Source organism: Aquarana catesbeiana, linkage group LG06 (genome assembly GCF_042186555.1).
Source record: "Aquarana catesbeiana isolate 2022-GZ linkage group LG06, ASM4218655v1, whole genome shotgun sequence".
NCBI lineage: Eukaryota > Metazoa > Chordata > Amphibia > Anura > Ranidae > Aquarana > Aquarana catesbeiana.
Window position 1 is genome coordinate 341,681,532 of NC_133329.1, and position 27,607 is coordinate 341,709,138.

The 27,607-nt window shown below is 42.8% G+C and overlaps 1 protein-coding gene across 5 annotated transcripts in view; it reads right to left on the reverse strand.

Moving 5' to 3' along the window:
- MYO3B (myosin IIIB) overlaps window positions 1-27,607 on the reverse strand; it is a 635,651-nt gene that overhangs the window by 306,086 nt on the left and 301,958 nt on the right. For all 5 annotated transcript variants that reach the window (XM_073633937.1, XM_073633938.1, XM_073633935.1 and 2 more), the window contains exons 10-11: window positions 3,590-3,686; window positions 77-193 (exon numbers count right to left, since the gene is read on the reverse strand). In XM_073633937.1, the coding sequence (XP_073490038.1) occupies window positions 77-193; window positions 3,590-3,686 (214 nt within the window). The remainder of the gene's footprint in view (window positions 1-76; window positions 194-3,589; window positions 3,687-27,607) is intronic.

A 27,607-nucleotide genomic window follows, 5' to 3' on the forward strand; every position in this document is an offset into this window, starting at 1 on the left:
GTCCTACTTTTCCTTTTCTGACATATTTCCCACGTTTCCCTGAAGTATAATCATAATTCTTATTGTTGTTTCTTACCTGTGGGGAATAAATGCTGAGATTTTGGAACGGATTTAAAGCTATTATAATATCTCCAACATATGTGTAAATCTGCAAGTCAGCAAATCGTGTCTGTAACTGATGTACAATGGTTTCCTGGAAGAAAAAAAAAGATTGACAACTATATAAAGATGACAGCTGCACAACTAAAATACATGTTCATAAAATATGAAAGAGTTTTCAAAAGAAAAGAAAACCATGTGCCCCCTAGGCAACTTTTATTATGCCTTCAAATTTGGTATCTTAAGTCTCAAATCTTTATGCCTGTTCAGTTTTGTATAATACAAAATACTGCATGGTAGATATCTGTAAAATGAGAATATCGTGTGAGCCTTTAAAGACGGCACTCAGCATATGATAGCAATGACGATTAATTACCTATGTGTAGAAAGCTTTAGAAAGCCACTCTCACCTTGCCCAAGCAAACAAGGTGACAGTGTCTCTGAAAAGGGAAACCCTGATCCCCATATACTTATTTTATCTGTGCTTCCTTGCAGCTCTTTTCTTCTCTGCAGCTGGCACTTTGATTGACTATGTTGGAGAAGTGCCATCATGCAACTGGTCATGTGACAGTGCTTGAGCCGAGTAATTGGCTTCTAGGCCTGGGCACCATTACAGGGAAGTGGGTCACATTCTCCTCCATACTCATTTGTGCAGGGTATTGCCACCTGCAGAGAAGAAAAGATCTGCAAGGACGTGCAGAATGGACAAGGTTGAAATCTGACTTTTAGAGTGCTTAAAAGATAAGTTAACCTTTGTACAAAAAACAATAAATGCACATGTTTTTGCAGGTAAAAAAATGTGCATTTATTATGTTTTGTATTAGGAGCCTGTAAAGCATTTCACCAGCGATCAGGAGATTGCTGATGCCATGCAGGTCTCCTGCATACTGTCAATGTATCTGCTTACCCATACACCCCGTACGAGAAAGCTGATACTAGCTGACAGGAGGACTCAATGACTACCACAGTGCCATGTTAGTTCATTGAGAACTAGAAACCAACAGCAGCTAAGGCTGTCGGGACTTGTAGTTCATTTGTACACACAGCTCTGTGTATGATGGATGCGGCTGTGTGGGCGGAGCCCCGCAAAACTGAACTGCTTTCAAATACTGACAGCTAGAACAGGGAATGTCTCCCCGTACTGCTGCCACAGGGAGGTGGGTGCAGCGAGCGGCTGCTGCAGCACTGGGAACATGTTACATGATTCACACTAAACATATAACGTGTTCCCAAAGGTCAACTTATCCTTTAAGGCTTCTGGTGAAGACCTGGTTGTAGGAAAGCCAGAATACAAGTCACAGAGTAAAGTTTGGCATTGAAGTGCCTGTGTTCACACCAGGCAAAAAATTATTCCAATATACAATAGTAGATCTTCCTGGAAGTGGCTTTTCTTGCTTTCAGAAAGGTAGGAATACCAGACTCAGAGACCTCTAACATTTAAGACCTGGGCCTTAACAGCCATGCCAGCGACTGAAAATCAGTATGAAATAGAGGACCCTAAGACAACAGATCTGGCCTGTTAAGATAAGCTAGGGGTTGTCTGCTAGACATCTGAATATGACTGTGTTCCAGGTTCTTCTGGGCAAGTTCAAATGCAATGAAAATCATCGTTTTCATTTCTTGCTTAATTTTTTTGAGCAGATGAGGCAGAATTTGCATTGGAGGGAAGGCATAGATTAGACTGGACTGAGACCAGGGAATTATCAAGGTCTCCGAGCTCATCCCCAGAGGATCTATGATCCTGGCTACAAACAGAGGTAGTTTGAAGTTTGATTTGGAGGCTAGGATGCATACATCCGGAGTCCCCCTTTGCTGACATTTAAGATTGATGATGTCTTGGTGAACGGACCATTCTCCTTGATCCAGGCGATGGTGGCTAGGGTAGTCTGCATTCCAGTTGTATTCCAGTTGTCCACACCTGGGATGTGGACCATAGAGATTGCTGGACAGTGTGTTCCCATCCATTAGATTATCTGGTTTGCTTCCTTCCATGTCCTTCTAAGAACTGTGAGCATTCAGGCCACAGGTAATCTAGAAAACCTTTTCTTGAAAGACTTATCTCCCTTCCAGCTATTGGCAGTTGCCCACAAAACAATTCAGATGTCCAGGCTTTCGGGCAGTTTTCTTTCCAATAAAGAAAATTCTTTCTCTCAGAGTCTACGCTCAAGAATTGAGGTCAAAGAGACATTCCATAATGATATTCTCCATGAGAGTTTTAAAGCCTTGTGATATCCTCATTCAAGGCTTTACCATTTGCCCATTTTCATTAAAGACTCCTCAAAAACAACGTTTTGTTGACCTGGAGCATGCATGCTCATTCTCTCAACCTACCTATGTTTCTTTCCAGCCAAGAAAGTAATTGATGGATTTCCAGGACAGCTTTAACAATAGGAAAGTCTTTCCATTTCTATGTCTAGAAAGTGATAATACCAGTGCCAGTCTTTCAGGCTAGGGGAGTTTCTCACAGTCCAGGGAACATGATCACCTGTGGAAGCCAAGCTTCCCATCAACATCCTATAGCCCTTGAAACCATTGACTGAACTCACAGGTCTGAGACCCAGAAAGAGTCAAACTGTAACAGATGATGCTCACTCCACTCTTGGGAGTGAGGGTGCCCCTTCATTGAGAAGAGAGCTTTGGGGAAGACTTGTTGGGCTTTGTAGCCCACGTCTTGTGCCAAAAGGAAGGTCTGACACTAGCTTTGGAAATTGAAGCATGAGTGATTAGGTGTTCTACATTTTGCAGAGGTGGAGGCTCCCGAGCAGGGGGGTTTTGGGATCTTTCACTCTTCACTCACAAAACCTTCACTCTTGTGACATTCAAGGTAGGTGACCATGCAGAATCCAGTGCTCGAACCAACATTACAGACCGTCCTCAAAGTGTGGGGTCTGGGTATGGCTCTCAATGTTTCCTAAGGTGTCGTCATTCCAGATTCACTGCTTCTATTTGTGGCATTAGAAGGCAGTGAGGAGTTGATTGAAGAATCAAAAGGTAAAATAATAAAGAAAAATAAAATATAACTAACTAAGCTAAGAGTGATTTCTCTGTGAAGGAGAAGAGGTCCATCACCTTATGACAGTATCACAAAACTGAGGATTCACAAAATGGGTAGAGTTAAAAGGGAGGCACCCAGGCTGGCGTGTCCTCAAAAACGTTGCCAGTGTACCTGAAGGTATGAGCCTATAGTACCTATGAGTCCAAGTACCTGAAGGTATGAGCCTATAACTCAGGGTCTATGAATAGTTTGTGTCCTGTACCATTAGGAAATAAGCATTTTTCTATTTTATTTCTTAGACCTGGTCATAATAAATACAAGCAAAAAAATAAATAATATATTCAAAATCACTAAACATGCACTTTAAAGTGAATGTATAATGATTCCTCTCCTGACTTTCCTGACCTTGTTTGCATACTTCATAACCCAGAGAGATCCACTTGTCCACTTTCTGACTCCTATTACAAAGTGCTATATGTGATTTACACAAATTACCTCATTGAGAACTTCCAGGTTGACCAAATCATCATCAAGGCAAATATTCTCTTTTGTCTGCAGGACATAGGGCCGTCTGGTGTGCATTCTCTCATACCTACAACAATAAAATATCTCATATATCACCGCAATGGCAATTTTATTTTGTTATTACATATACAGGCCATATAGTTATTTCAGGAACCAAGACCTTAAATTAATTAATTTCAAGCATTATGTCTTAAAACTTGTATATTTGACCACTAAACAGCAATTTAGTAGCCACAATTCAATGTATTATTCCTTAAGTAGATCTATCCTATTTCATCTGAAAGTGATTGCAAAGTCAGCTTCCTTTAATGTTACCTTTTAATGTGACACAAGGCTCCTTCGAATGGACAGTCTTTCCTGAAACATGACTTCCTTTAAATGTACAATTTGTATTTGCACAGAATAAGCTGAGATGTAATCTTGGTCTTTATGTTACGGAATTAGAAGCAAAGTCATTTTGTCTGCTAACTCTGTGTAATCTGATTATACCCCAAATCTTGAAACTATTCAACTATTAAATTAAAATAGGCTAACAGCTAAACAAGACTCTGAGATTGTCAAGACAGCGCTGGTGAAGCAGGAAAGCGTGTTTCCTTTACTATGCATATTTTTTTGTTTTGAATTATAAACCTGGGGTAAAACAGTTTTAGGACTCCAGCATGGGAGCCTCCTGCTGTGCAGCAATAAGCACTGATCCACAATGAAAGCCTCTCACAGATACGTTGCTTGGTGGCAGCTTGATCACATGATTTGACCACTTCTAAGACAAATTCCAGAGCGCTGTTAACTAATTGCATTAATATTGACCATCTTCCCAATGTGAAACTCAGCCAGGTTGCTTCATATCTGTATGCATCTTGTAAACATTTCAAGAAGATTTGAAGGACTGAAGTCTAATAGTAAAGCAGATTATTATGACAAAATAAGCAGCTGATGAAATCACTAAATCCAACCAGTTTATGCTTCTTAGGCTCAGTATTTTTACCCAGACATTATTGGTGTTTTTCACTAAAACTGTGTTCTTGGACTGTAGCATGAAACCAGTTTAAAGTGTAACGCCAGTTTCATTTTGTTCAATTTTAGTCCCCACTTCCTGTGTTTAAAAAAATGACCCATGTTACTTACCCTCTTCATACTCCAGTGCTGTCCCTGGCTTTCTCTGCAGTCCAGGACTGGCTGTTCTCTTTGGGTAGTATGACAGTAATGTCATTTTCTCTATTTACTGTGAGCCTAGCCTGTTGTTTACATGCCCCATAGGGGGCATGTCATTAAACAGGCTGGGCTCACAGTACTGAGGACTGAGCAGTGCTCATACATCATTATGAGTGCCATTCTGTCCAGGAAGAATGCCTGTCAGGAGGAGGAGAGGAAAATGCCATGATGTCAGCGGACCTGCTAGAAAACTTAAAGAAAAAAAGTAGGTATTGGGATTTAAAAAAAAATACCAGATAGGGTCTAAAGGGGTGGAGGGTGGAGGGCTAAATGCCTGGAGTTTGAATTAAAAAAAAAATAGTGGATAGCAAAAGCTAACCGGTCTGATTATCAGTGTTCAAACAACATACTTGAGGTCCTTTGGGTTGGAGCACCCCACCCCCCGCCATTACCTCCTATTAGTGTCCACCTGTATTATAGGAGGAGTCCTTATAGTTCTCCCATAAAGAGGAGTTTGTCTCCCATGGTTGAGATGCAGGATCTTTCATTCTATGATTGATGTAGGACCCAATGATAATGGGGTACTTTGACGCAGTAGTGGGCTTAGCACTATATGGCCATATGGTGTGACCAAATCCCAATATTTTTGAATATGTTCAGGTGATTTAAATAGCCTTGCAGGATTCAATGTCATTTTTGTATGTGTGTGCTATAATCTAATTTGTTCTGTTTATCAGTGTTGTCTCACTTGATTCACCTATTTTTTTAATTGAATCCTATGGAAAATGGGTGAATCTTGGGTAAAAGTTGTGTAAATCTTCGTGGAAACACTGATACATAGGGGTTGATCTACTAAGGGCAAATAGACTGTGCAGTTGCACTCTGCAAGATCAGTTGCTCCAGAGCTTAGTAAATGAGTAGAAGCTCTGCTGGCCTCTATCATCCAATCACATGCAAGCAAAAATGCTGTTTTTTTTTTTTATTTTCCTTGCATGTGATTGGGTATTCTTTGCAAAATGAAGCTTTACCTCATTTACTAAGCTCTGGAGAAACTGCACTTGCAGAGTGCAACTGCACTTTGAAAGGTACACAGTGTATTTGCCTTTAGTAAATCAACCCCTTAGAGTCTGAAGAAAAAAGCCTCTGATCCGCCATCCTACTTTCCAATGAATCCACATCAGTGGCCAATAACAGTGCTCTCATTGGAAAGTAGCTGGGTGAGCATTAGCTCCTGTACTACTTTGGGGCGACTTCTGAGCAGCTTGCATTGACTTCTATACAGAAGTCGTTTTGCAAGCCGTGTTGAAGTCGCAATGTACCAGGTGGCTTCAGAGTCTGACAACTATGTGAACCAGCAGGAAATGCTGGAAAGTATATAAATATGGAAGTTGCATTAGAAATAAGCAGAAGAATATTTGTAGTATATTAAGGCTCCATAGCAGAAGCCTATGTGACTATCAATGCACGAGTAACATGCATACAAACAGAACAGATAAATGAAAGCTATTCCACATGAATGAACTAGAGCTTCTGCGGGGAATAATCTACCTTTGCGGATCTTTCCAATAAACAAGCTAGGATGGGCTGCTCTGTGCAAAACCATTGCACAGAACAGGCAAGTATAACATGCTTGTTATTTTTAAACAAAAAAAAAACAAATACTTTAATATCACTTTACGAAGAATAATACAGACAGTATGCTATGTGGTATAGAGCATTTGCTATGTATAGGTTTGGAGAATGCATTGTTTTAGAGGGTTGTCTTGGGTGCACTGATATTTTTCAGGAGGAATTCAGGAGAATATGACATAAAATCTTCACTTTTAAGTTCAGGTCCACTTAAAGGTATCACCCGAACACTATCTATGCTTACAGCATATGTCAGTGCGCATGAGTGTGACTTACACAACCCCCAGCGGCAATGGGTCCCAGGTCCTGGGAATATCATTACGCAGGCTCTGCATGCTGTACGCCGTGCACATGAAGCAGCTGTAAAGAAACAGTCTTTAGTCCTAACTCTTCAGCTGGCTAGAGCTGAGGCCCAGTTGTATTGTTGGTGCATACGAGAATAGTCCCAGTCAAGCCTGAAGGGAGAAGTAAGGCTACTAGATGGCTGTATTGTCAGTTCCTAAAGGGCTCAGTCTCTCTAGCAGCAGATATTAAATCCCCACAGCAGCAGCTTACCAGTTCCAGCGATATTGTAGCTCACCATCTGGTCACATACAGCAATCAGTTCACTTTCTGCTCTGCACCCAGCTGACTCTGGCTGTCAGAAGTCCAAAACTCAGCACTCTGGATCCTACTCAGGGTGCCATTATGCAAAAGTAGTGGTGCACACTGGACAGCAATGTGCACTCTCTGGGCACCCTCATGGCTGTGTCCTGTACAGCTTGAGAAAATGCAGCTATTTCTCCTCCTCGTGGCAATCTTCCTCTGGGATAGCTGTTCAAAAGCTATTGTTTACAGTAGAGTCTCTCTCTCTCTTCTGGACTACAGTTCCCACAGTGCAGTTCTGCCTGACTCAGTCTACTGAACACTTTCTGCTCAGCAGGCCTCTTGCAGGTATGGCTGTTAACCAGTTCAGCACTGCAGGCAGCAGCTACAAAGAGCAGCTGCAGTCAGTGTTTCTCTCAGGAACTGATAACAGTATCCGTGGCAGAGGACATTAACCAGAGGATGCTTAGAGCAGTGTTTGTAAATGTGAAATGCATTAAAACCATATACAGTTCTGTTTAATAAACCAAGAAAGAGATTTTCACAGTTTAGTTGTATGGGGAATCCTTTATATTCTTGTTTTTTATCTGTTGGCAAGACAAACTGGACCTTGACCTGGTCATAGTGGAGGGGCATAAAAGCTAAGATGCACCTGGAACAGTTTGATGTTAAGCTGCTGTCTTCTTTTGCTTTACAGTGGCACAGATCTTAGTGCTGGAAATTGCTTCAAGATGGACTCTGAAGAACTAGAAGGTGCCCTAATGATATGGCTATGGGACCTGGTCACAGATAGTTAAGGCTTTACTGGATGCACCCTACCAAGCTGTCTTTCTTTTGTTGGCACATTCCTGAATTTATTACTGGTAGCACATGTACTTAGTTCAAACATGGACATACCGCTGCAAAAATTTAAGCAGACTGGAGTAGAAGGAAAATCCTAGAATGTTAAATTGCCCTTTTAGCAAAATGTACCCATTTAACACTGTAGTTAGAGTTGAACCTAAAGTACGGTAAATACAGAGGCATGCACATGGAAGAACCTAATAAAGCCTGACCACATATGGGAAAAGTGTTTTTCCAAGCTATCCTTTGTGTCAGCAGCATGTTAAATTTACACATTTTAGTCATAATGCCAGTTTGATAGGTGCACAGGCTGTTGTATAGGATGCTCACATGCTGCAACATTTGACTTGTAAGCACTGTATTCAGTAGAAGTATAGTGTGAAGCCAAGCTGTGTGATGACACTGAGCCCTAGGGGGTGTCGTTTACAGCCTGGGCTCACAAGAAAAAACAGGATGATTCTATGTCATTCAACCTAGAGGTGACAGTCCCCGAAGCGAGGATGACACGGAGGGCAGTGCTGGAGTAAGGCTGAAATAAGTATTGCGCTCAACAACATTTTTTAAACAAAGAGGACAAACCTTTAATATTTAATGAAGTAGAACAGAAGATGGAGGTAGATGTTAAATCACCCTTCAGCTCCATTGTATTAGTGCTGAATACAGACCTTAATTGGAATGTTGACTGCAGCTTTAAATGTGCTTTTAACAGTCTTTTAACAGATCCTTGGACCTCTTCCCCATCCACTTAAATTTTGTAAAAAATCTACCATGGAATGTGATGTCTGGTTCCTGTTCTGATCTTTTCTGGGGGTGGGCAGTCCTGAATGTTGCATAGTGACGTGAGTGCCATTGTCAGCAGCACTCTCCTATGAGCTAGGCCTGGCTGGATGACAAAGCCCCAGGAGGTGTCCTTGTTTGACACCCTGGGCTCACATGGACCCTGGAAAAGGGCAGAAGAGCTGCATGAAGCAGAGAGTCTGCAGGTGGTAGCACTGAGGAGAAGGAGAGTACAACAGGGAGACTATTATATTCACATATGGAGCTAAAATATAACTACAAATAATATACTATGTTGCAAAGTCTACAATCTTTCTGTAACTATTTCATTCACTAAACAAAAAGGCCCCATACACACTGGGCATTTAGCCCCTGTGCATAAGATTCCGGTGTTTTTGCGTGGATAGAAGGCATAGGTGCACTGTCCAGCCACTCTGCATGCAGTAAGTAAAACATTATGAGAGGCTGAAAGCTGCTGTGGCTAGATGGTGCACCAAGTGGTGCTAACATTTAGGGCAGTGTATGTGTCCAGGAACGGATGTCAGGAACACATCATGATGTGTTCTGCAATTCACATCAAATGGGCTTCAACTGTGTCATCCCCCACCATCTTCAGAAAGGCTCAATCACCAGCTCATTATAAAGGTCAGATGCACATTTCCAGCATTACCTTCAGATCTCTCATAGGTGAAAAAAACCCATCTGAATATGAATAAACAATTATTTCACAGAGGATACCTTTCCATCATTCCAACTGCATCTCCATAGATTTTCTCAATGTGGAAAGGATATAAACATAAAATACAATTCAGTAATATAATATTGCTTTATTAAAAACTTAATAAAAACATATCCTTAAAGTGGATTTTCATCCCCCCTCCCCCAGCTTACCAGGTGGGTGTGTCCTGCTAAGTTTAGATACTCACCCAGTGGTACCAGCAGTGTCCTGCTGAGAACCTCTTCTGCCACCGCTCGAGTCCTCACCGCCGTGTTTTTGTGATGTCATCAAGAGGTCTGCTGGCTCTTCCAAGATTAGCTGGAGGGCCTCCCGATGACGGGCACTAAACCCGCCCCCCCTCCTTTGTGGATTAAACACTATAAAGGCTCCTGGGATATGTGACATGCCCCAGCCACCTTGAGTTCTACTAGTGGTAAATTCTGAGTTTGTCCTTACACCCAGGGTAGGTAGCCTGAAACACAGTCAGTTTTCTTTCTCAGCTGATGCTGGTGTTGGGCTTCATCAAGCATTTAACAAGCTTCAGCACTGCTTTTAACTGCAATACGTCTTTTACAAGTTGAACATTCTTATTTATGAAGGAAGATTCATTGATCTTACTCCACAGTACAAAGACGTCAATGATCTCTCAACTGTTAATGAAAAAAAAATGCACAATAGTTCATTAATAAATCTGATACGGGTTCACATAGCCTTTTTTTTCTTTCCTTTTTTCATTATCCAAAGTATTTCAAAATGAGCGTATGGCACCTATTTGTCAGAAGTGTCCCACTAACCTCCCAGGATTATTGCTAAGTATTTTGCTAGTGTCTCACAGTCCCCCAATGTTGGTGCACCTTTGTGACATCACTGACATTCTGTGGTAACACCTGAGAGCAAAACTTGGAGAACATGGATAAAAAGTAATTTCTTACATGGCATGCAGGCCAGCACATTTAGGCATATAAGCTCACTGGACAACACAAATTCAATTTAAAGGATAACTTAACCCAACTTAACTTAACAAAAATGTAATATATCACAGCTTGTAAGTTCCTAATGTGTTGGCGATATTCGTCTTCTTTTTCAGTTTAAAACATTTTCAGCAAGTACAGAAAATACTTTTTGACCTTGTTACTTCCTGTGAGCTGAACTGAAATAAAAAGCCATGTTATCTTTCTTCTGTAAACTGCTGTAACAGGATAAGCAACCTACTAAATGACCAAAAGGGAGTTATGAAACAAATATAAAGTTAGCATCAAAAATGCAAAACTGGGTCAGAATGGCAAAGAACATGCATACATTACAGAATATTGAAAAACAGATTATGAAAGCTATATAACCATAGACAGCATTGTCTTTGTGGCTCAATCAGGGTAACATGGCTGTGAAGGATAGTCTCTATAAAAGACTCTACTATAAAGCGCTATTTTAATAAAACAGCTTGGAACACAGATACTTGCACTTATCCTCATAAATAGCTTCCCTTTCAGTGAAGTCCAGTGTAGCTCTGGTAAAACATGGTAAAACAGCTTGAGGGATCCCAGGGGAGGACACAGAGGAACCCAATAACTCAGGTAGTAAGTGGGGAGCTGATCTTCAAAGTAGCTGGGTCTTCAGAAGTAACTGCCTGCTATTGGGCTCCTGCTCGGCTCAGTTCTGACAGTTGAGGGCCTCTTACCTGACTGCAGATTACTTGCTCAGCTATCTGTGTCTTATCATGTGTGGCCTCTCTGGGTTGCTTAGGGAGATCAGGAAAGATGCTTACCTTCCCTATGTGTACTACTACTATTCTACTAACCCTAAACCTTCATGTAAGGGGAATAAAGGGCAGAAGACATGTTAGTAGTTCAGCCTAGGTGGCAACCATGGCTCCCTCTATACAGTAGATACAGTGGAGAAAGCAAGCATAGCCAATCCTGTACAGGAATAGTATAGTTTGCAGGATTACCAAAAAAATGCTTGAAGAAAACTAATACACATTCCTCTTTTAAGGACTAGTGACCTGTAATTATTACGTTTTTGTGTTTAGGTTTAAATGCATAACTAATAGCATGAATCTGGCTTAAAAAAGTGATCTTCTATGAAGTACAGTACAATGGTGACAAACAAAAATTTTAGATGAATTTAATTTTTGAAAGTGTTTGCGAGTACTCTCTGACTTCCAATCTGTTTATGCCTTTCATTCTTTCGTGCAGGTAGGCAATTCTAAGGGGACTCACTGTTAGCAAACTTTTCCATGGCCAGCTGGTCATATTTCTGTCATATTTTGAGATATATATTGATTAGGTGGACGTGTAAAAGTTGCACTATACGTTCATCCTCTATTACAAAGACAACGAAAGCTCTTTCTTTAAGAGTAAATGGAAAATTCCTCCTCATATTAATATGATCAACTACTAAATTCTGAACTACAGCGTTACATAAGTGCCTACGTATTTAGGCATTTTTAACTCTCTTGTTTACTTAACCGGGAGCTATTTTCAATATACATGTATCCTAGAATTAAGTCAAGATTAGCCTTGCTAAAGAAAAAAGCTTTGGGCAAAAATCAAATCTAGTTTATTTTAATTTATACCGTTTTTTTCTATCAACACTTTTAATTAGATGAAATGCAAACATAAGCATTGCATAAAATCTGCAGTGTCTTGGGTTTTCACTTAAAGGAACACTCCTTTTTTGTTAAAAATGTAAATGTAAAATATACCTATCATAATCATATGTCATTTTGTTTACTATTTTATACTTCGATCACGTTTCTGTTTTCCCATCACAGCAACATGCAGGCTGGGAGAGGAAAGGTGAGTCAGGGTAAGCTGTAAGAGTTTTTTTTATATCTGCCTACACTTACAGTGCCTTGAAAAAGTATTCATACCCCTTGAAATTTTCCACATTTTGTCATGTTACAACCAAAAAGGTAAATGTATTTTATTGGAATTTTATGTGATAGACCAACACAAAGTGGCACATAATTGTGAAGTGGAAGGAAAATGACAAATGGTTTTCAAATTTTTTTACAAATAAATATCTGAAAAGTGTGGCGTGCATTTGTATTCAGCCCCCCTGAGTCAATACTTTGAAGAACCACCTTTCACTGCAATTACAGCTGCAAGTCTTTTGGGGATGTCTCTACCAGTTTTGCACATCTAGAAAGTGAAATGTTTGCTCATTCTTCCTTGCAAAATAGCTCAAGGTCTGTCAGATTGGATGTAGAGTGTCTGTGAACAGCAATTTTCAAGTCTTGGCACAGATTCTCAGTTGGACTTAGGTCTGGACTTCAACTGGGCCATTCTAACAAATGAATATGCTTTGATCTAAACCATTCCATTGTAGCTCTGGCTGTATGTTTAGGAGTGTTGTCCTGATGGAAAGTCAACCTTCGCCCCAGTCTGAAGTCTTTTGCAGACTCTAACAGGTTTTCTTCTAAGATTGCCCTGTATTTGGCTTCATCCATCTTCCCATCAACTCTGACCAGCTTCCCTGTCCCTGCTGAAGAAAAGCATCCCCACAACATGATGCTGCCACCACCATGTTTCACAATAATAAAAATGAAAAAACACGCTTAGTAGGTATATAATAATGACAATTAATTGATTAAAAAGAAAAAAAGCAAGAAGTCCAAGGAGCAGCAGCTTATTGCGAGATATACACAAAACAAATATGGGAAAGAGAAGCTGTGCTGTTTAAAGGTTAGATCCAAACAATTGCTTGTAGGTGTCGGTATGTTATAAAGTGACAGTTCAAATTCAGATCTAAACAAACACCCAAGTGAGCCTGATCAACGAAAAAGTGCAACCACCTTATAAAAAACTTGCTTACCAGATGGCAAGCAAAACCAGGCAGATGGCTATAGCCCAGCCAAGGCCTTTGCTTGTGTGGGAAGATCGTCTAGACATGTGTAGATTGAATGGTTGCATATATTCTCCAAATACCCCTGGCATCGTGGGACTCAGATAAGGACTCAGGATCTCAGCAGTGCATAGGAGAGAAGACCAACCATAGCATAATATTGAATATAACTATCTTTAGCGAATTAAAGTGCACATCCGGATTCACATGGAGTGGCTTGAATCCCTAGAATGCCCCATCGCATAAGAGAATGCTCTGGATATTGGCTGGGGGGCTGGGTATGCGTCCCCACAGCACTGATGATGTACGGACTAGAGGCTCCTCCTGCTGATGTTTCGCTGACCCCAATCCTTCTCCGGCCGGTGTTCTGTTTCACAGTGGGGATGGTGTGTTCAGTGGGATGTGCAGTGTTAGTTTTTTGCCACACATAGCAATTTGCTTTTACATCGAAATGTTAAATTTTGGTTTCATCTGACCAGAGCACCTTCTTCCACATGTTTGCTGTGTCCCCCACATGGCTTCTCGCAAATTGCTTCTCTAATGGCTTTCTTTCAACAATGGCTTTCTTCTTGCCACTCTTCCATAAAGGCCAGATTTGTGGAGTGCGTGACTAATAATTTTCCTGTGGACAGATTCTCCCACCTGAGCTGTGGATCTCTGCAGCTCCTCCAGAGTTACTATGGGCCTCTTGGCTGCTTCTCTGATTAACCTCCCCAGCGGTATGATTATGTCAGATTTTTTTTGCGGCTCAAACCAGTACATGTTTTGCATGGAAATTTGGCATTTTATATTGTAGGCCTGTAATTCCTAGGAATAACTCACTTAAATCTGTCCAAACAAGAGTCTAGTAGACATCCCGGGCATGATAAAGTTTGAAACATGAAATCATAAATTATAATATATAATATAATATAATAAATAACTATACATAATTATAACAAATAATAATATAATAATAATAATAATAAAATGTATTCCATAATGTAATTGAACTTGCTTAGTAGCAGAATTGTCGCTTTCGTTACTTTCAGTGTTTGATGACGAATTTCCCCACGAATCACTATCGCTCAATTCTGCAAGTAATTCTAATTAACTATCGCTGTTTTCTATCTGGTCTAAAACCACTTTTGACGTAAAGGGACACTTTTTGGTTAGCCATGCACATTCTCAAGTTTCTAGGCAGAAAGAACAGTATATATACTGTAATATAAAACTGCATGCAGGGCACTGGACAAAGCATTAGGAACAAAAGAGATGTGAAATGATTTGATACAGTAATGTAATCTGTAAGATTACAGTTTACTGTATGTGTTTTGTTATTTGCACTTTTTGAATCTGGCGCTGGGCTCCATCTCCATGCGTCGCGATGCTCGCAGGGAACAGAGCTCGGCACAGTGATGAATCAGGTGGAGTACACAACCCACGGAAACTGCAGGGAGACATCGCAGGATCCTGGGAACAAGGTAAATAACTTTCCCAGGATACTGCGTAGCAATCCCGAGTGTGGCTCGGGGTTACCACTTTTGGTAAAGAAAATTCATCCCGAGCCACACTCGGGAATACCGCCAGGGAGGTTAATGCTCTCCTTGCCTGGCCTGTCAGTTTAGGTGGACGACCACGTCTTGGTAGGTTTGCAGTTGTGCCATAATCTTTCCATTTTCAGATGATGGAATGAACAGTGCTCCGTACGATGTTCAAAGCTGGGATAATTTTTTATAACCTAACCCTGCTTTAAACCTTTCCACAATTTTATCCCTGATCTGTCTGGTGTGTTCCTTGGCCTTTATGATGCTGTTTGTTCACTAAGGTTCTCTAACAAACCTCTGAGGGCTTCACATAACAGCTGTATTTATATTGAGATTAAATTACACACAGGTGGACTCTATTTACTAATTAGGTGACTTCTGAAGGCAATTGGTTCCACTAGATTTTAGCTAGGAGTATCAGAGTAAAAGGGGCGGAATACAAATGCACACCACACTTTTCAGATATTTGTAAAAAATTTTAAAAACCATTTATCATTTTCCTTCCACTTCATAATTATGTGCCACTTTGTGTTGGTCTATCACATAAAATCCCAATAAAATATGTTGGTTGTAACATGACAAAATGTGGAAAATTTCTAGGGGTATGAATACTTTTTAAAGGCACGGTACACTTTAATACCTGTGGGTTCAAGTGCATCTGGTGTGAACAAGCTCTCTAGCAGGCTGGCCTTCTGGCAAATCCCAGATTTGCCTTGTTGCCATTCTGGGTCTGTATACGGACATGAAAAGTCAAACACGTGACTCACATCAAACCTTTTTACTGCTATTTTAAATCAATTCGTGAGTCAACTTGTGTAGCATCAATATAGCATGCCAGAGACTAGAGTAAGAGAGTACAGCAGCAAATTGTACTCTCGGAGTGAAAAATGACGCAATTATAAAAGTATTTTGCTTGTTCAACTGGAGTATATTTTTCAAATTACCTTAAAAAGGTAAACAGCTGTTAATGTATAGCAAACACATTTGTACGGATGGAAGTGGCCTATAATTTAGTGACACACTGAGTACAAAACTATGTGTGAAAAATGACAGTAAGGCTATTAGTAAGAAACACAAGCAGAATTTCCATTAAGTGACTCTAGCTTCTGGTGCCCTTTTCTCTGGCTTGACAAATAGCCACATGCATGTCTGCTTCACTGCTTCAATCAAATGCTGCATCTTGCGATATGATAATGAGGCCATGCTGCAGCCAGGGAGGAAAATATCCACCAGCAAAATACATTACACACTCTTGCAGCACCGTCCTGGGCACTGGTATTCACAGGCCTGATGTCATATATGTAAATTTGGAAAGGGGAGAGAAGGCAAGGTCAGAACATACAATTTAATGTCATACAGAATTAGCATTTTGAACAGCGCAAATAACAGACGAATATGTAGTATTTTGGTTGTAACTCGAACAACACAGAGCTACTATTTTTGTTAAAGGCAGGTCAAACTCCTTTTATATTCGTTTTTTTTTTTTTTTTCTACCATGGTTCTTCTATGCTTCTATGTTTAAAGCAACCTCATTGTGCTAAGTTAAAAATGTTGTGGACAAGAAAGTGTAAATTTACTTACTTAAAGTTGTGTTTACTGCCTTTCTGGACCCTTTGGTAGGGTCCTTCTTCAGGATCACTGCCTCCTTGATGTGGACAATCCATATTGGCTGTCCAATGGCGGCTCTTGCAGGATCCAGAAGAGGGTGATGTTATTTTGAGGGGGCAATAGGGCATAGCTCCCAACTGTTCCTGATTTTGAGGGACTGTCCCTGATTTTGAGGGACAGAAGAACAAAGTCCTTCTGTCCCTCTTTCCTCCTCATCTGTCCCTCATTTTGCTCTGATCTATATAAAATGCACTTTTTATCATTCAAAAAGTGTTCCCCCAGGGCTAAACCTTTTTGTCCAATTTCTAAATTGCTGCATTTGTAAATTTCAAAAGCCTGTATAAAGGAATGGTAGTGGTAAAAAAAGCACTTGTAGGTTCTACCACTTGCCTACTGGTCACTTTTACCCTCTTCCTGCCCAGTCCAATTTTCAGCTTTCAGCGCTGTCACACTTTGAATAACAATTGCGTGGTCATGCTACACTGTACCCATATGAAGTATTTATCATTTTTTTCACCCAAATAGAGCTTTCTTTTGGTGGAATGAAATCACCACTGGGTGTTTTTTTTTTTCTAAACAAACTAAAAAAGACAGGAAATTAAAAAGAAAAAAAACAAACATTTTTCATAGTCTGTTATAAAATTTTGCAAACAGGTAATTTTTCACTGTGCACTGATGAGGCTGCACTGATGGGCACTTATGGGCTGCACTGATGGGCACTGATGAGACGACACTGATGAGGAGGCACTGATGGACACTAATAGGTGGCACTGATAGGTGGCATTGATGGCCACTGATGAGGTGGCACTGGTGGGCACTGATAAGGAGTCACTGATGAGGCTGCACTGATAGGTGGCACTGAAGGGCACTGATAGGCAGCACTGAAAGGTGACACTGATGAGGAGGCACTGATAGGCACTGATTGGTAGCACTGGTGGGCACTGTTGGGACTGCACTGATAATCAGGGCACTGATAATCAGTGCCAATGTCCCTTTAACATAAGCCAGTTATCGTTTTTCTTCATCTCTACTCATGATGTCTGCGTGAGGAAAGAAAAGCTGATAACTGGCTTGTGTTTACTTCCATGATCAGCTGTCACTGGACACAGCTGATCATGTGGTAAAGGGCCGCTGTGATTGACCCTTTACCCCAATCTGTGATTAGCTGAGTCTGAAGGGGGCACACGGGCAGCACGATCCCGGGAAGATATCCATGTACGCCCTTCCCAGCTGTCTTTCGGCTATAGTTCGGGCGGTAAGGAAGGGGTTGATCGGATCTACAAAATTCGGCCCCTCGTAAACCACTTCAACCAACAGTTTGCAGCCTTGTTTACTCCTGATCAAGTTGTCTGCATTGATGAGCCCCTGATAACATTTTCTGGCCGCTTGTCTATCAAACAGTATCTTACCAGCAAGCGTGCCAGATATGGGGTCAAGATGTATAAGCTCTGTGACAGGGCCACAGGCTATACATATAGTTTTATGGTTTACGAGGGAAGAGATAGTCACATGGAGCCAGCCCTGACTACATAGTGAGCGCTGGTAAGATTGTGTGGGACTTGGTGTCACCCTTATTCGGAAAGGTGTACCACTCGTACATGGACAATTATTACACAAGCGTGCCACTTTCTAGTCACCTTTTTGATTGTGGAATTGGCGCATGTGGCACTATGCGATCTTATCACGGCTTGTAGAGTCCTGACTTAGACGGGGGGAGAGAGCCTGCTTGAGATGTAATAATTTGCTTGCAGTGAAGTGGAGGGATACATGGAATGTTTACGTTCTGTCCTCACTTCACGCAGATACGACAGTCGAAATTCCAACGGCGACTGGTATTGGGGAGAAACCCCTCTGTGTCTACGAATACAACCTTAACATGGGAGGGGTGAACCTCAATGACCAGATGTTGGCGACATACTTAAAGTGGAGGTAAGCCAAATTTGCGGCTTCACTTCCTGGTTCCCTACTGCGCATGCGCGAGTCACACTGCGCAGTCTGAATGGTCCCTGCTGTCTCTGGGACTCGTGTGTCTCCCAGCAGACAGCAGGGGGGATGGGAATTGGCATAGACCACCGCAGATTCTGCGGGGGTCTATGCCCAGAAATGGGTGCAAATACCTGTCTTATACAGGTATCTGCACCCCCCCCCCCCATGAAAGTAGCCAAATGTGACACCGGAGGGGGGGAGGGTTCCGAAAAGCGGAAGTTCCATTTTTTGTGTGGACCTCCGCTTTAATTGCCCGTAAGGCCAAGGGCTGGTACAAAAAAGTGTCTGTATATTTATTCCAATTGGCTCTGCTGAACGCTTATGTGCTATACAGAGCTTCAGGATGAACTGGATCCTTCCTAAAATTCCAGGAAGAGATCATCACAGCCCTTCTGTTTCCAGACGGTGCTGTGCACCAACTTCACAATGTAAATGCAGTGAGCCGGCTGCATGAGAAGCATTTTCTGTATGTCCTCCCTGGTACCCCTACCCAAGGAACACACCAAAGAAGATGTTGTGTCTGCAGAAAACGCGGATTTAGGCGTGACACCAGCTTTTATTGTCCCTCCTGTCCTGACCAACCTGGTCTCTGCATCAGTGACTTTTTCAAACGCTACCATACACTAGTGGAGTATTAGCGTAGGGTACAGCACTACACAGTCTTAGGGCACACTTACACAGGGTCTCGAAAGATGAGATGGCCATCACATTTTGAGAGACCCTAATCTGATTAGTTTACAGTTTATATAAAAGTGCAAAAAAAAAATTTAAAATAAAAACGCCAAAAAGAGTTGTTGTTTTATTTTTCTTCCCTCTCTATTGTTCTCTCTCTTATGTTCGCTCTCTATTGTCCGTTCTATTGTTCGCTCTCTATTGTTCTATATCAGTTGTTTTCTCGCTATTATTCTCTCTCTATTGTTACTGTATTTTAGAATTGTAAGGTTTTATTTTTACTGTGTTTTATTGTATTTGCTTTGTAGGTATGGTATGTCTTTCTGTTATACTGTAATGTTACTTTGTTTTATTGTTAACCATTATTTGCTTAACAGGTATGCCATTCAGCTGCAGTATGGGTTTATTTATTCTGACAGCAACAGTATTTGCTCCCACGATACGTAAAGCTGTGACTCTAGCACTGTAGGAGGTGATTTCATCACCACAGTTAAAAAAAAAAGAGCATACTGTATATGCAGAAGCATGGAGGCAGGGGTGGAGGGGCTATTTGCTCCTAACATTAGGGGCAGATTGCCCCCATGCTTTGGCATATATTTTTTAAGCACAGATTGTGATAAAAAAAATAAGTTGTTTTATTGAGTTAATGTTTTATTGTTACCATTGTTTGCTTTTCAGTTACGCTATTCAGCTGCAGCATACCGGAATGATGCCTGCAGGTTTAGGTATCATCTTGGTATAATTCTTTTCAGCCATTGGTCGGCTTTTATGTAAAAGCAATCTTAGCGGCTAATTAGTTCCCCCCCCCCTCCCGCCATCTTTCATGGTTTTCTTGGGCTCTCCTGTCCCACCAGGGAACCCGAGAATGCAGCTGGTGGTTCCGCCAACTGACCATAGAGCTGATCAGAGACCAGAACGGCTCCAATCATCTCTATGGCCTAAGAAACCAGAAGCTACGAGCATTTCATGACTTGATATAAACAGCGTCATTGGGAAATTGAGAAAGCATTTTATCACACCGATCTTGGTGTGGTCAGATGCTTTGAGGGCAGCGGAGAGATCTAGGGTCTAATAGACCCCAATTTTTTCAAAAAAAGAGTACCGGTCAATACCTATTGCTATCACAGGGGATATTTACATTCCCTGAGATAACAATAAAAATGATAAAAAAGAGAGAAAGGAACAGTTTAAAAATAAATAAAAAAAGAAATAATAAAAAAAAAAAGCACCCCTGTCCCCCTGTGCTCACATGCAAAGGCGAATGCAAGTGTTGGTCTCATGTGGTATGTAAACAGCAATTGCACCATGCATGTGAGGTATCACCGCAAACATCAGATCAAGGGCAGTAATTTTAGCAGTAGACACCCTCTGTAAATCTAAAGTGGTAACCTGTAAAGGCTTTTAAAGGATTTTAAAAATGTATATAGTTTGTCGCCGCTCCATGTTTATGCACAATTTTAAAGCATGTCGTGTTTGGTATCCATGTACTCAGCATAAGATCATCTTTTTTATTTCATCAAACATTTGGGCAATATAGTTTTAGTGCATTAAAATTGAAAAAGTGTTTTTTTTTTTCAAAGAAATTGCGCATGAAAAATTGCTAAGCAAATACTGTGTGAAAAAAAAAATTGCAACACCCAGCATTTTAATGTTTGGAGGTTCAAAGTAATTTTCAAGCAAAAAAATAATATTTTCTCGTGTGAACAAAAAGTGTCAGAAAGGGCTTTGTCTTCAAGTGGTTAGAAGAGTGGGTGATGTGTGACATAAGCTTCTAATGTTGTGCAGTTCAACCCCCCCCCCCCATGACTCCTTTTTGGAAAGCAGACACCCCAAGATATTTGCTGATAGGCATGTTGAGTCCATGAAATATTTTATATTCTGCCACAAGTTTCGGGAAAATTACAAACTTTTTTTTTTTTGTACAAAGTTGTCACTAAATGATATATTGCTCAACCATGCCATGGCATATGTGAAAATACACCCCAAAATACATTCTGATGCCTCTCCTGAGTACGGGGATACCACATGTGAGACTTTTTGGTAGCCTAGCCGTGTACAGGACCCCAAAAACCAATCACCGCCTTCAGGCTTTCTAAGGGCTTAAAATGGGGATTTCACTTCCTCACTACCTTGATGGAACCATTGGGCCCAGTTGGGCCCAATTTGGACATTTTCACCTAAGGGTGTGCTCACTTTTGTTGCCAGCGGTTTAGACATAAATGGCTGTGTGTTGAGTTATTTTGAGGGGCAGCAAATTACACTGTTATACAAGCTGTACACTCACTACTTTACATTGTAGCAAAGTGTCGTTGTTTCAGTGTTGTCACATGAAAAGATATGATCAAATATTTACAAAAATGTGAGGGTGTACTCACTTTTGTGAGATACTGTACGTACACTATATTACCAAACGTATTGGGGCACCTGCCTTTACACGCACATGAACTTTTATGGCATCCCAGTTTTAGTCCGTAGGGTTCAATATTGAGTTGGCCCACCATTTGCAGCTATAACAGCTTCAACTCTTCTGGGAAGGCTGTCCACAAGGTTTAGGAGTGTATCTATGGGAATGTTTGACCATTCTTCCAGAAGTGCATTTGTGAGGTCAGGCACTGATGTTGTAGAGAATGTCTGGCTCACAGTCTGCGCTCTGATTCATCACAAAAGTGTTCTATCGCGTTGAGGTCAGGACTCTGTGCAGGCCAGTTAGATTCCTGCACCCCAAACTCACTCATCCATGTCTTTATTGACCTTGCTTTGTGCACTGGTCCAAATCATTTGGTGGAGGGGGGATTATGGTTTGGGGTTGTTTTTCAGGATTGGGCTTGGTCCCTTCGTTTCAGTGAAGGTGTCAGCATACCAAGACATTTTGGACAATTTCATGCTCCCAACATTGTGGGATCAGTTTGGAGATGTCCCCTTTCTGTTCCAACATGACTGCGCACCAGTGCACAAAGCAAGGTCTATAAAGACATAGATGAGCGAGTTTGGGGTAGAGGAACTTGACTGGCCTGCACAGAGTCCTGACCTCAACCTGATAGAACACCTTTGGGATTAATTAGAGTGGAGACTACGAGCCAGGCCTTCTCATCCACATCAGTGCCTGACCTCACAAATGTGCTTCTGGAAGAATGGTCAAACATTCCCATAGACACACTCCTAAACCTTGTGGACAGCCTTTCTAGAAGAGTTGAAACTGTTGTAGCTGTAACGGGTGGGCCAACTCAATATTGAACCCTACGGACATAGTTGCCAATAGTCCTGATTTTACCGAGACAATCCCGATTTCGGGACCCTCGTCTTGATCAGAGGCCGTCCCGATTTGGGATTTTGCCTTTTGTCCATGAAAAAACGTGAATGTTTGGTTCTGCAGCAGTTCTGGCTCCTGGCTCCAACAAAATGGCCGCCGGCGCCGATGCGAGAGCCCTTTCCCCTTGTGTTCCGCTACATCTCCTCTCGTTCCTCATGTTCAGTGTAGAGGGGAGGGGCCGGTCTGTGCAGCCAATGAATCAGCTTCTCTCTTCACAATTCTCCATCTGGGGTTAGCTGCATGGATCGGCCCCTCCCCTCTCCACTGAACACGAGGAACGAGAGGAGATGTAGCTGCACTGCAGCCAACCCTCCACTGGCCCTGGGGACACTGATTTAAGATCGTGGGGGTCCTGTGTGCTACCTTCATGCATTGACCTGGCAGCACCAAGAGGACCATGCTGGCCAGGGAGGTGAGAATGCGATGGAAAACCCGCACCCTGCGCCTCCTGGTCCTGTGCCTGGCAATTTTTCCTCTGCACCCACTTCATGGCTGAGCTCAGAATAAAGTCCTGACCATAGGCTGGTCTGCTGCTTAAAGTCCAACCAAGAGAACCTGGCATCTTCATAGAGGGGCACGGCAGGAGAGCAGAAGAGGTGCCCAGCAAGAGGCAGGTGATATATGTCAGAAGGAGCAGCAGAGGTGGGGGCAACTCCAATGTGCCCAAGAGGGACAACTTAAAGGTCAGTGACAACTTTTACACACTTCAAATCTATTATTTGATCATTCAAAGTGATCAAACCAAAAACTGATTGAATCCCTCCGATTGATTTAGATGCAGTTTAGATCAGATTTGATTAAATTGGGTTAATCAGCCAGGATGAAAAATGAATGATCAAATTAACTATCATTTTGCATCAGTCCGCAGAAATTATTTGGTCAATAATTTGATTGCATTTCGATTGACAGGATTATGAGGTTGCCTAGTGGAAAAAGAGAAATTATCAATAACTTATCGTTAATCGTATCTTCCAGCTGTCGATCAAGTTCCACTTCCCCATGTGTGGCATATCAATTGTCTGTGTTGTCAACTATCGATTGATTATTCCTATCAGGAAAGATTGATCAGAAAATAAATCGTTCATTTGTCAAAGCGTGTATGGTCACTGGTATAAACACTTTAATAAATGACGGACTCCGCTGGGGACACAGATTTAAGGACGGACTCCGCTGGGGACACAGATGTAAGGAGGGGCTTCGCTGATGGGGACACGGATGTATGGAGGGGCTCCGCTGGGGACACAGATGTAAGGAGGGGCTCCGCTGATGGGGACACAGATGTGAGGAAGGCTCCGCTGATGGGGGCACCTGATGTAAGGACGGACTCCGCTGGGGGCACCTGATGTAAGGACGGACTCCGCTGGGGGCACCTGATGTAAGGACGGACTCCGCTGGGGGCACCTGATGTAAGGACGGACTCTGCTGGGGGCACCTGATGTAAAGACGGACTCTGCTGGGGGCACCTGATGTAAGGACTGACTCCGCTGGGGGCACCTGATGTAAGGACGGACTCTGCTGGGGGCACCTGATGGTATCTGGTGGCAGGCGACGGTGGCAGTTGACACGCTGTCAGGCTCCCACTGATTCTGCATTATGGTGAGTTAAATGATTTAATTTTATATTACAATGTAATAATAGAAATAATGCGCTTCAATCATCCTGACACCATAACAACCATGGTGCTGGGGTGATTGAAGCGCTAAAACCAGGTGTTTGGAGTATCTTTATCTGCTGATTGTTAGACTCTGGAATACACATATTTCTATTGTGGTGTAGGATCTGGGGCTGCTGTCCCTCCATCCCTCTCTCCCCCCTTTCCCTCTCCATCCCTCATTCATCTTAGACTCTAACCACACCCCTTTGAGCCATGCCCATTTAAGCCACACCCACTATTCCGTGTAAACCACGCCCATTTTTGGAGCGCTAAGCGTCCCGCATTTTAAGTTTTTCCCTATGCCACACCCACAAGTGCATGCCTCGCCCCCTAATTGTAATGTGAATTTTTTTACAATGTTGGCAACTATATACGGACTAAGACTGGGATGCCATTAAAGTTCATGTGCGTGTAAAGGCAGGTGTCCAAATACTTTTGGTAATATAGTGTATATACATTATCTTGCCATTTTTTAGTAGGAAAGTGTTAAACACAAAAAATGTTTTGAATCATCAGTTCCGCTGTTCATTCCCCTCTTGGAAGTGGATTCAGGAACAAGGACATGCAATTTAGAGAAAATGTTAATTGTATGACTAACCCATGCAACGTACAATTATATGAGTCAATGGACAGGCGGTGAAGTCCACCCAGGTTACGTTTCAGTAATGCTACAGTATTTAGTAGTGTCAAGCTGCTCAGCCATACAAATGAGCAAATCATAAGAAAAATACTAAAGAATTTCTTCATAGAAGGGAACTTCTGCCACCCTCTGGCAAAAGACAGAACAGCAGCTGCTACAATCACATTTACCATTTAGAAATACAATATAAAATATAAATACATTATATAAAAAATAAAAACGTATTTCACAAATTTAAAACCTTTCTAATCTAGAAATCTCATATAGTACATGTGTGTATCTGTAAGCAGTTATTATAACCCATTTAGATTTAAAGCAGCATTAAACCCAAAAGCAAATATTTATTATATTGCAGATTACCAATTCTTAGATGTTGTCTTAGTTTTCTTTCTTTAAACTTTCTTTGTTTTATTTTCACCGGGTGATACAGTCAGTAAGTCTGTTGTTTTTCAACAGAACAAGCTGCCCTATAGATGTAGCAGTTAGTGTTGAGACAAACCATTAACCACTGACAGGGATGCTTACAATGACCAGCTTTTACTTATTTATGTAAAACCTTTATCCCAAAAGGAAAAAAAATTTTTTTGCTGTAACTGCTTATAAAGTGTTAGCTGGAGATTAGCTTCAATTTGTTATGCCGCGTACACACGGGTGGACTTTCCGACCGGACTGGTCCAACGGACCGAATCCGGCAGACAATCCGACCGTGTGTGGGCTGCATCGGACTTCCGATGGACCGCTTCGGTCGGAAATCCGACTTAGATTTGAAACTTGCGTCAAATCTTTACGTCGTAACTCCGCCGGAAAGCCCATTCGTCTGTATGACGGACCAGATACGACGCAAGGGCAGGGTACTACATCTCGCACTCGCTGCAATAGGAAAAACAAATTTTCCTATTGTGGCGAGCGTGGGGCATACCAGGCCCTTAGGTCTGGTATGGATTTTAAGCGGAACCCCCTACGCCAAAAAAACAGCGTGGGGTCCCCCCCAAAATCCATACCAGACCCCTATCCGAGTACGCAGCCCAGCCAGTCAGGAAAGGGGGTGGGGACGAGTGAGCGAGCGCCCCCCCCCCCCACCTGAACTGTACCAGACCGCATGCCCTCAACATGGGGCGGTGGGTGCTTTGGGGGAGGGGGGCGCCCTGCGGCCCCTCCACTCCAAAGCACCTTGTCCCCATGTTGACGAGGACAAGGGCCTCTTCCTGACAACCCTGGCCGTTGGTTGTCGGGGTCTGCAGGCAGGGGGCTTATTGGAACCCATTCACCTAGGGAAAAAGTGTCAATAAAAAACAACACACTGGACAGGTGTACAGTTTGCCAGAGGGCGCCCCCCTCCCCCAAAGCACCCACCCCCTCATGTTGAGGGCATGCGGCCTGTTACGGCCTGGTACGGTTCAGGAGGGGGGGTGCTCGCTCGTCCCCACCTCCTTTCCTGACCATCCGGGCTGCGTGCTCAGATAGGGGTCTGGTATGGATTTTGGGGGGGGGGGACCCCACACCGTCTTTTCGGCTTAGGGGGTTCCCCTTAAAATCCATACCAGACCTAAGGGCCTGGTATGCCCCGCGACGGGGCTTGCGAGGTGTCAATCTCGCCGATAAAAGCGGCGAGATTGACTTCCTTTCTAGTCCTGCCGTACCCAAGTCACGTTCAAAATGAATGGACTTGTCTGTGTGTGGGCAAGTCCGTTCATTCGGAAAGTCCGCTATAACTCCATCGTAAGTCCGTCGGGAAGGCCGGCGGACCTAGTCTGCCGGAAAGTCCGGTCATGTGTAGGCAAGTGCGTCCATTCAGAAAGTCCGCAGGAAGTCTGTCGGGAAGACCATCGGACCTAGTTTCCCAGAAAGTCCAGTCGTGTGTACGCTGCATTAGTGTGTCTAAATCTTCTTATGCATCTAACACTCTCTTCCCACTAGATAAACAATGCTGCCGTCCAAAGGCGCCCACTGTTCTCCATTACTCACCCTAATACAGTAGGTGTGTTACTGGCCAGATCACCAGGTGAAAGTAGAAGGAAAGAAGGCAAACATTTTTGGGTTTAATACGGCTGTAGCCTGGGTCCACACTATTGCGAACACAGACATCGTATTGGGTATTATGCAAAACAACAGGTGGAACAGTAATAGAAGTAGCAGGAGGTAGAGCAGACATATTAGGAGCAACAGCAGGGACAGACATACCAGAAAGAGACTGTACTAAAGATGACAGTGACCCCACCAAACCAGATAAAACGTTTATTTGTGACAACTCACCCGCTGCTGGAGGCTGAACTACCGCTTGCTGACTCTCCTCCAGCAGCACCATGGGGTCTGGGACTTATAGCTCCTGCCCAACCTGCACACCGTGAGACACCTCTACCTGGGGAGTGTCACGTTGCTGCTTCAAGCTGTCCGGGGGGGCACCGGGCAGGCATCCGCCCCCTTGCTGCTGCGCTGGCTGGCTGGCTCTTGTGGTCCCTCCATCCTCCTCTTGCTGCCGGCGACGGGGAAAGAGTCCGCCTCTTCTTACCAGCTCGGCGGCTACGGCATACAACGCCGCCGACATGTTCTTCGGCTCTGCTCGGCTCCGGAATCTCTTCGGCTACTTCCGTAGCCTGTCGGCTCCGCTCCGGCAGCGTGCTTCTCCTGGCTCGCTCATGCTGAGCAAGCGCGACTCCTCTCAGCCCCGAAATCCGAAGCTGCGTTCTCACTTCTTCTTCAGGTAAAACACCCGCTCCACTGCTGCCCGGCTTTTCCTCTCTTCTGTCCATAAGCTCCAGGCAGCGGCGAAGCCAAACCTCTCTGCCTTCACTGCCTGCTTTTTCTAAGAGCTGCCTGACAAGGGACTCCATTCTGGTAAGGGCTCCTGTCTTCTTTGCTGGTTACCGGAAGAGGGGGAATCCCCTGAATAACCTCCTTATATAGCCTCCCTGTAATTCCAGAACCTTCCTAGGGTTCCTATTGGATCCTGCCAGCAACCTGCTTCTCCTGCCCTTAAAGGGGCAGTATCCTTCCCCTATGCCCTACATCTTATTTAACTTCACTAACTAACCTTTCTAGGAG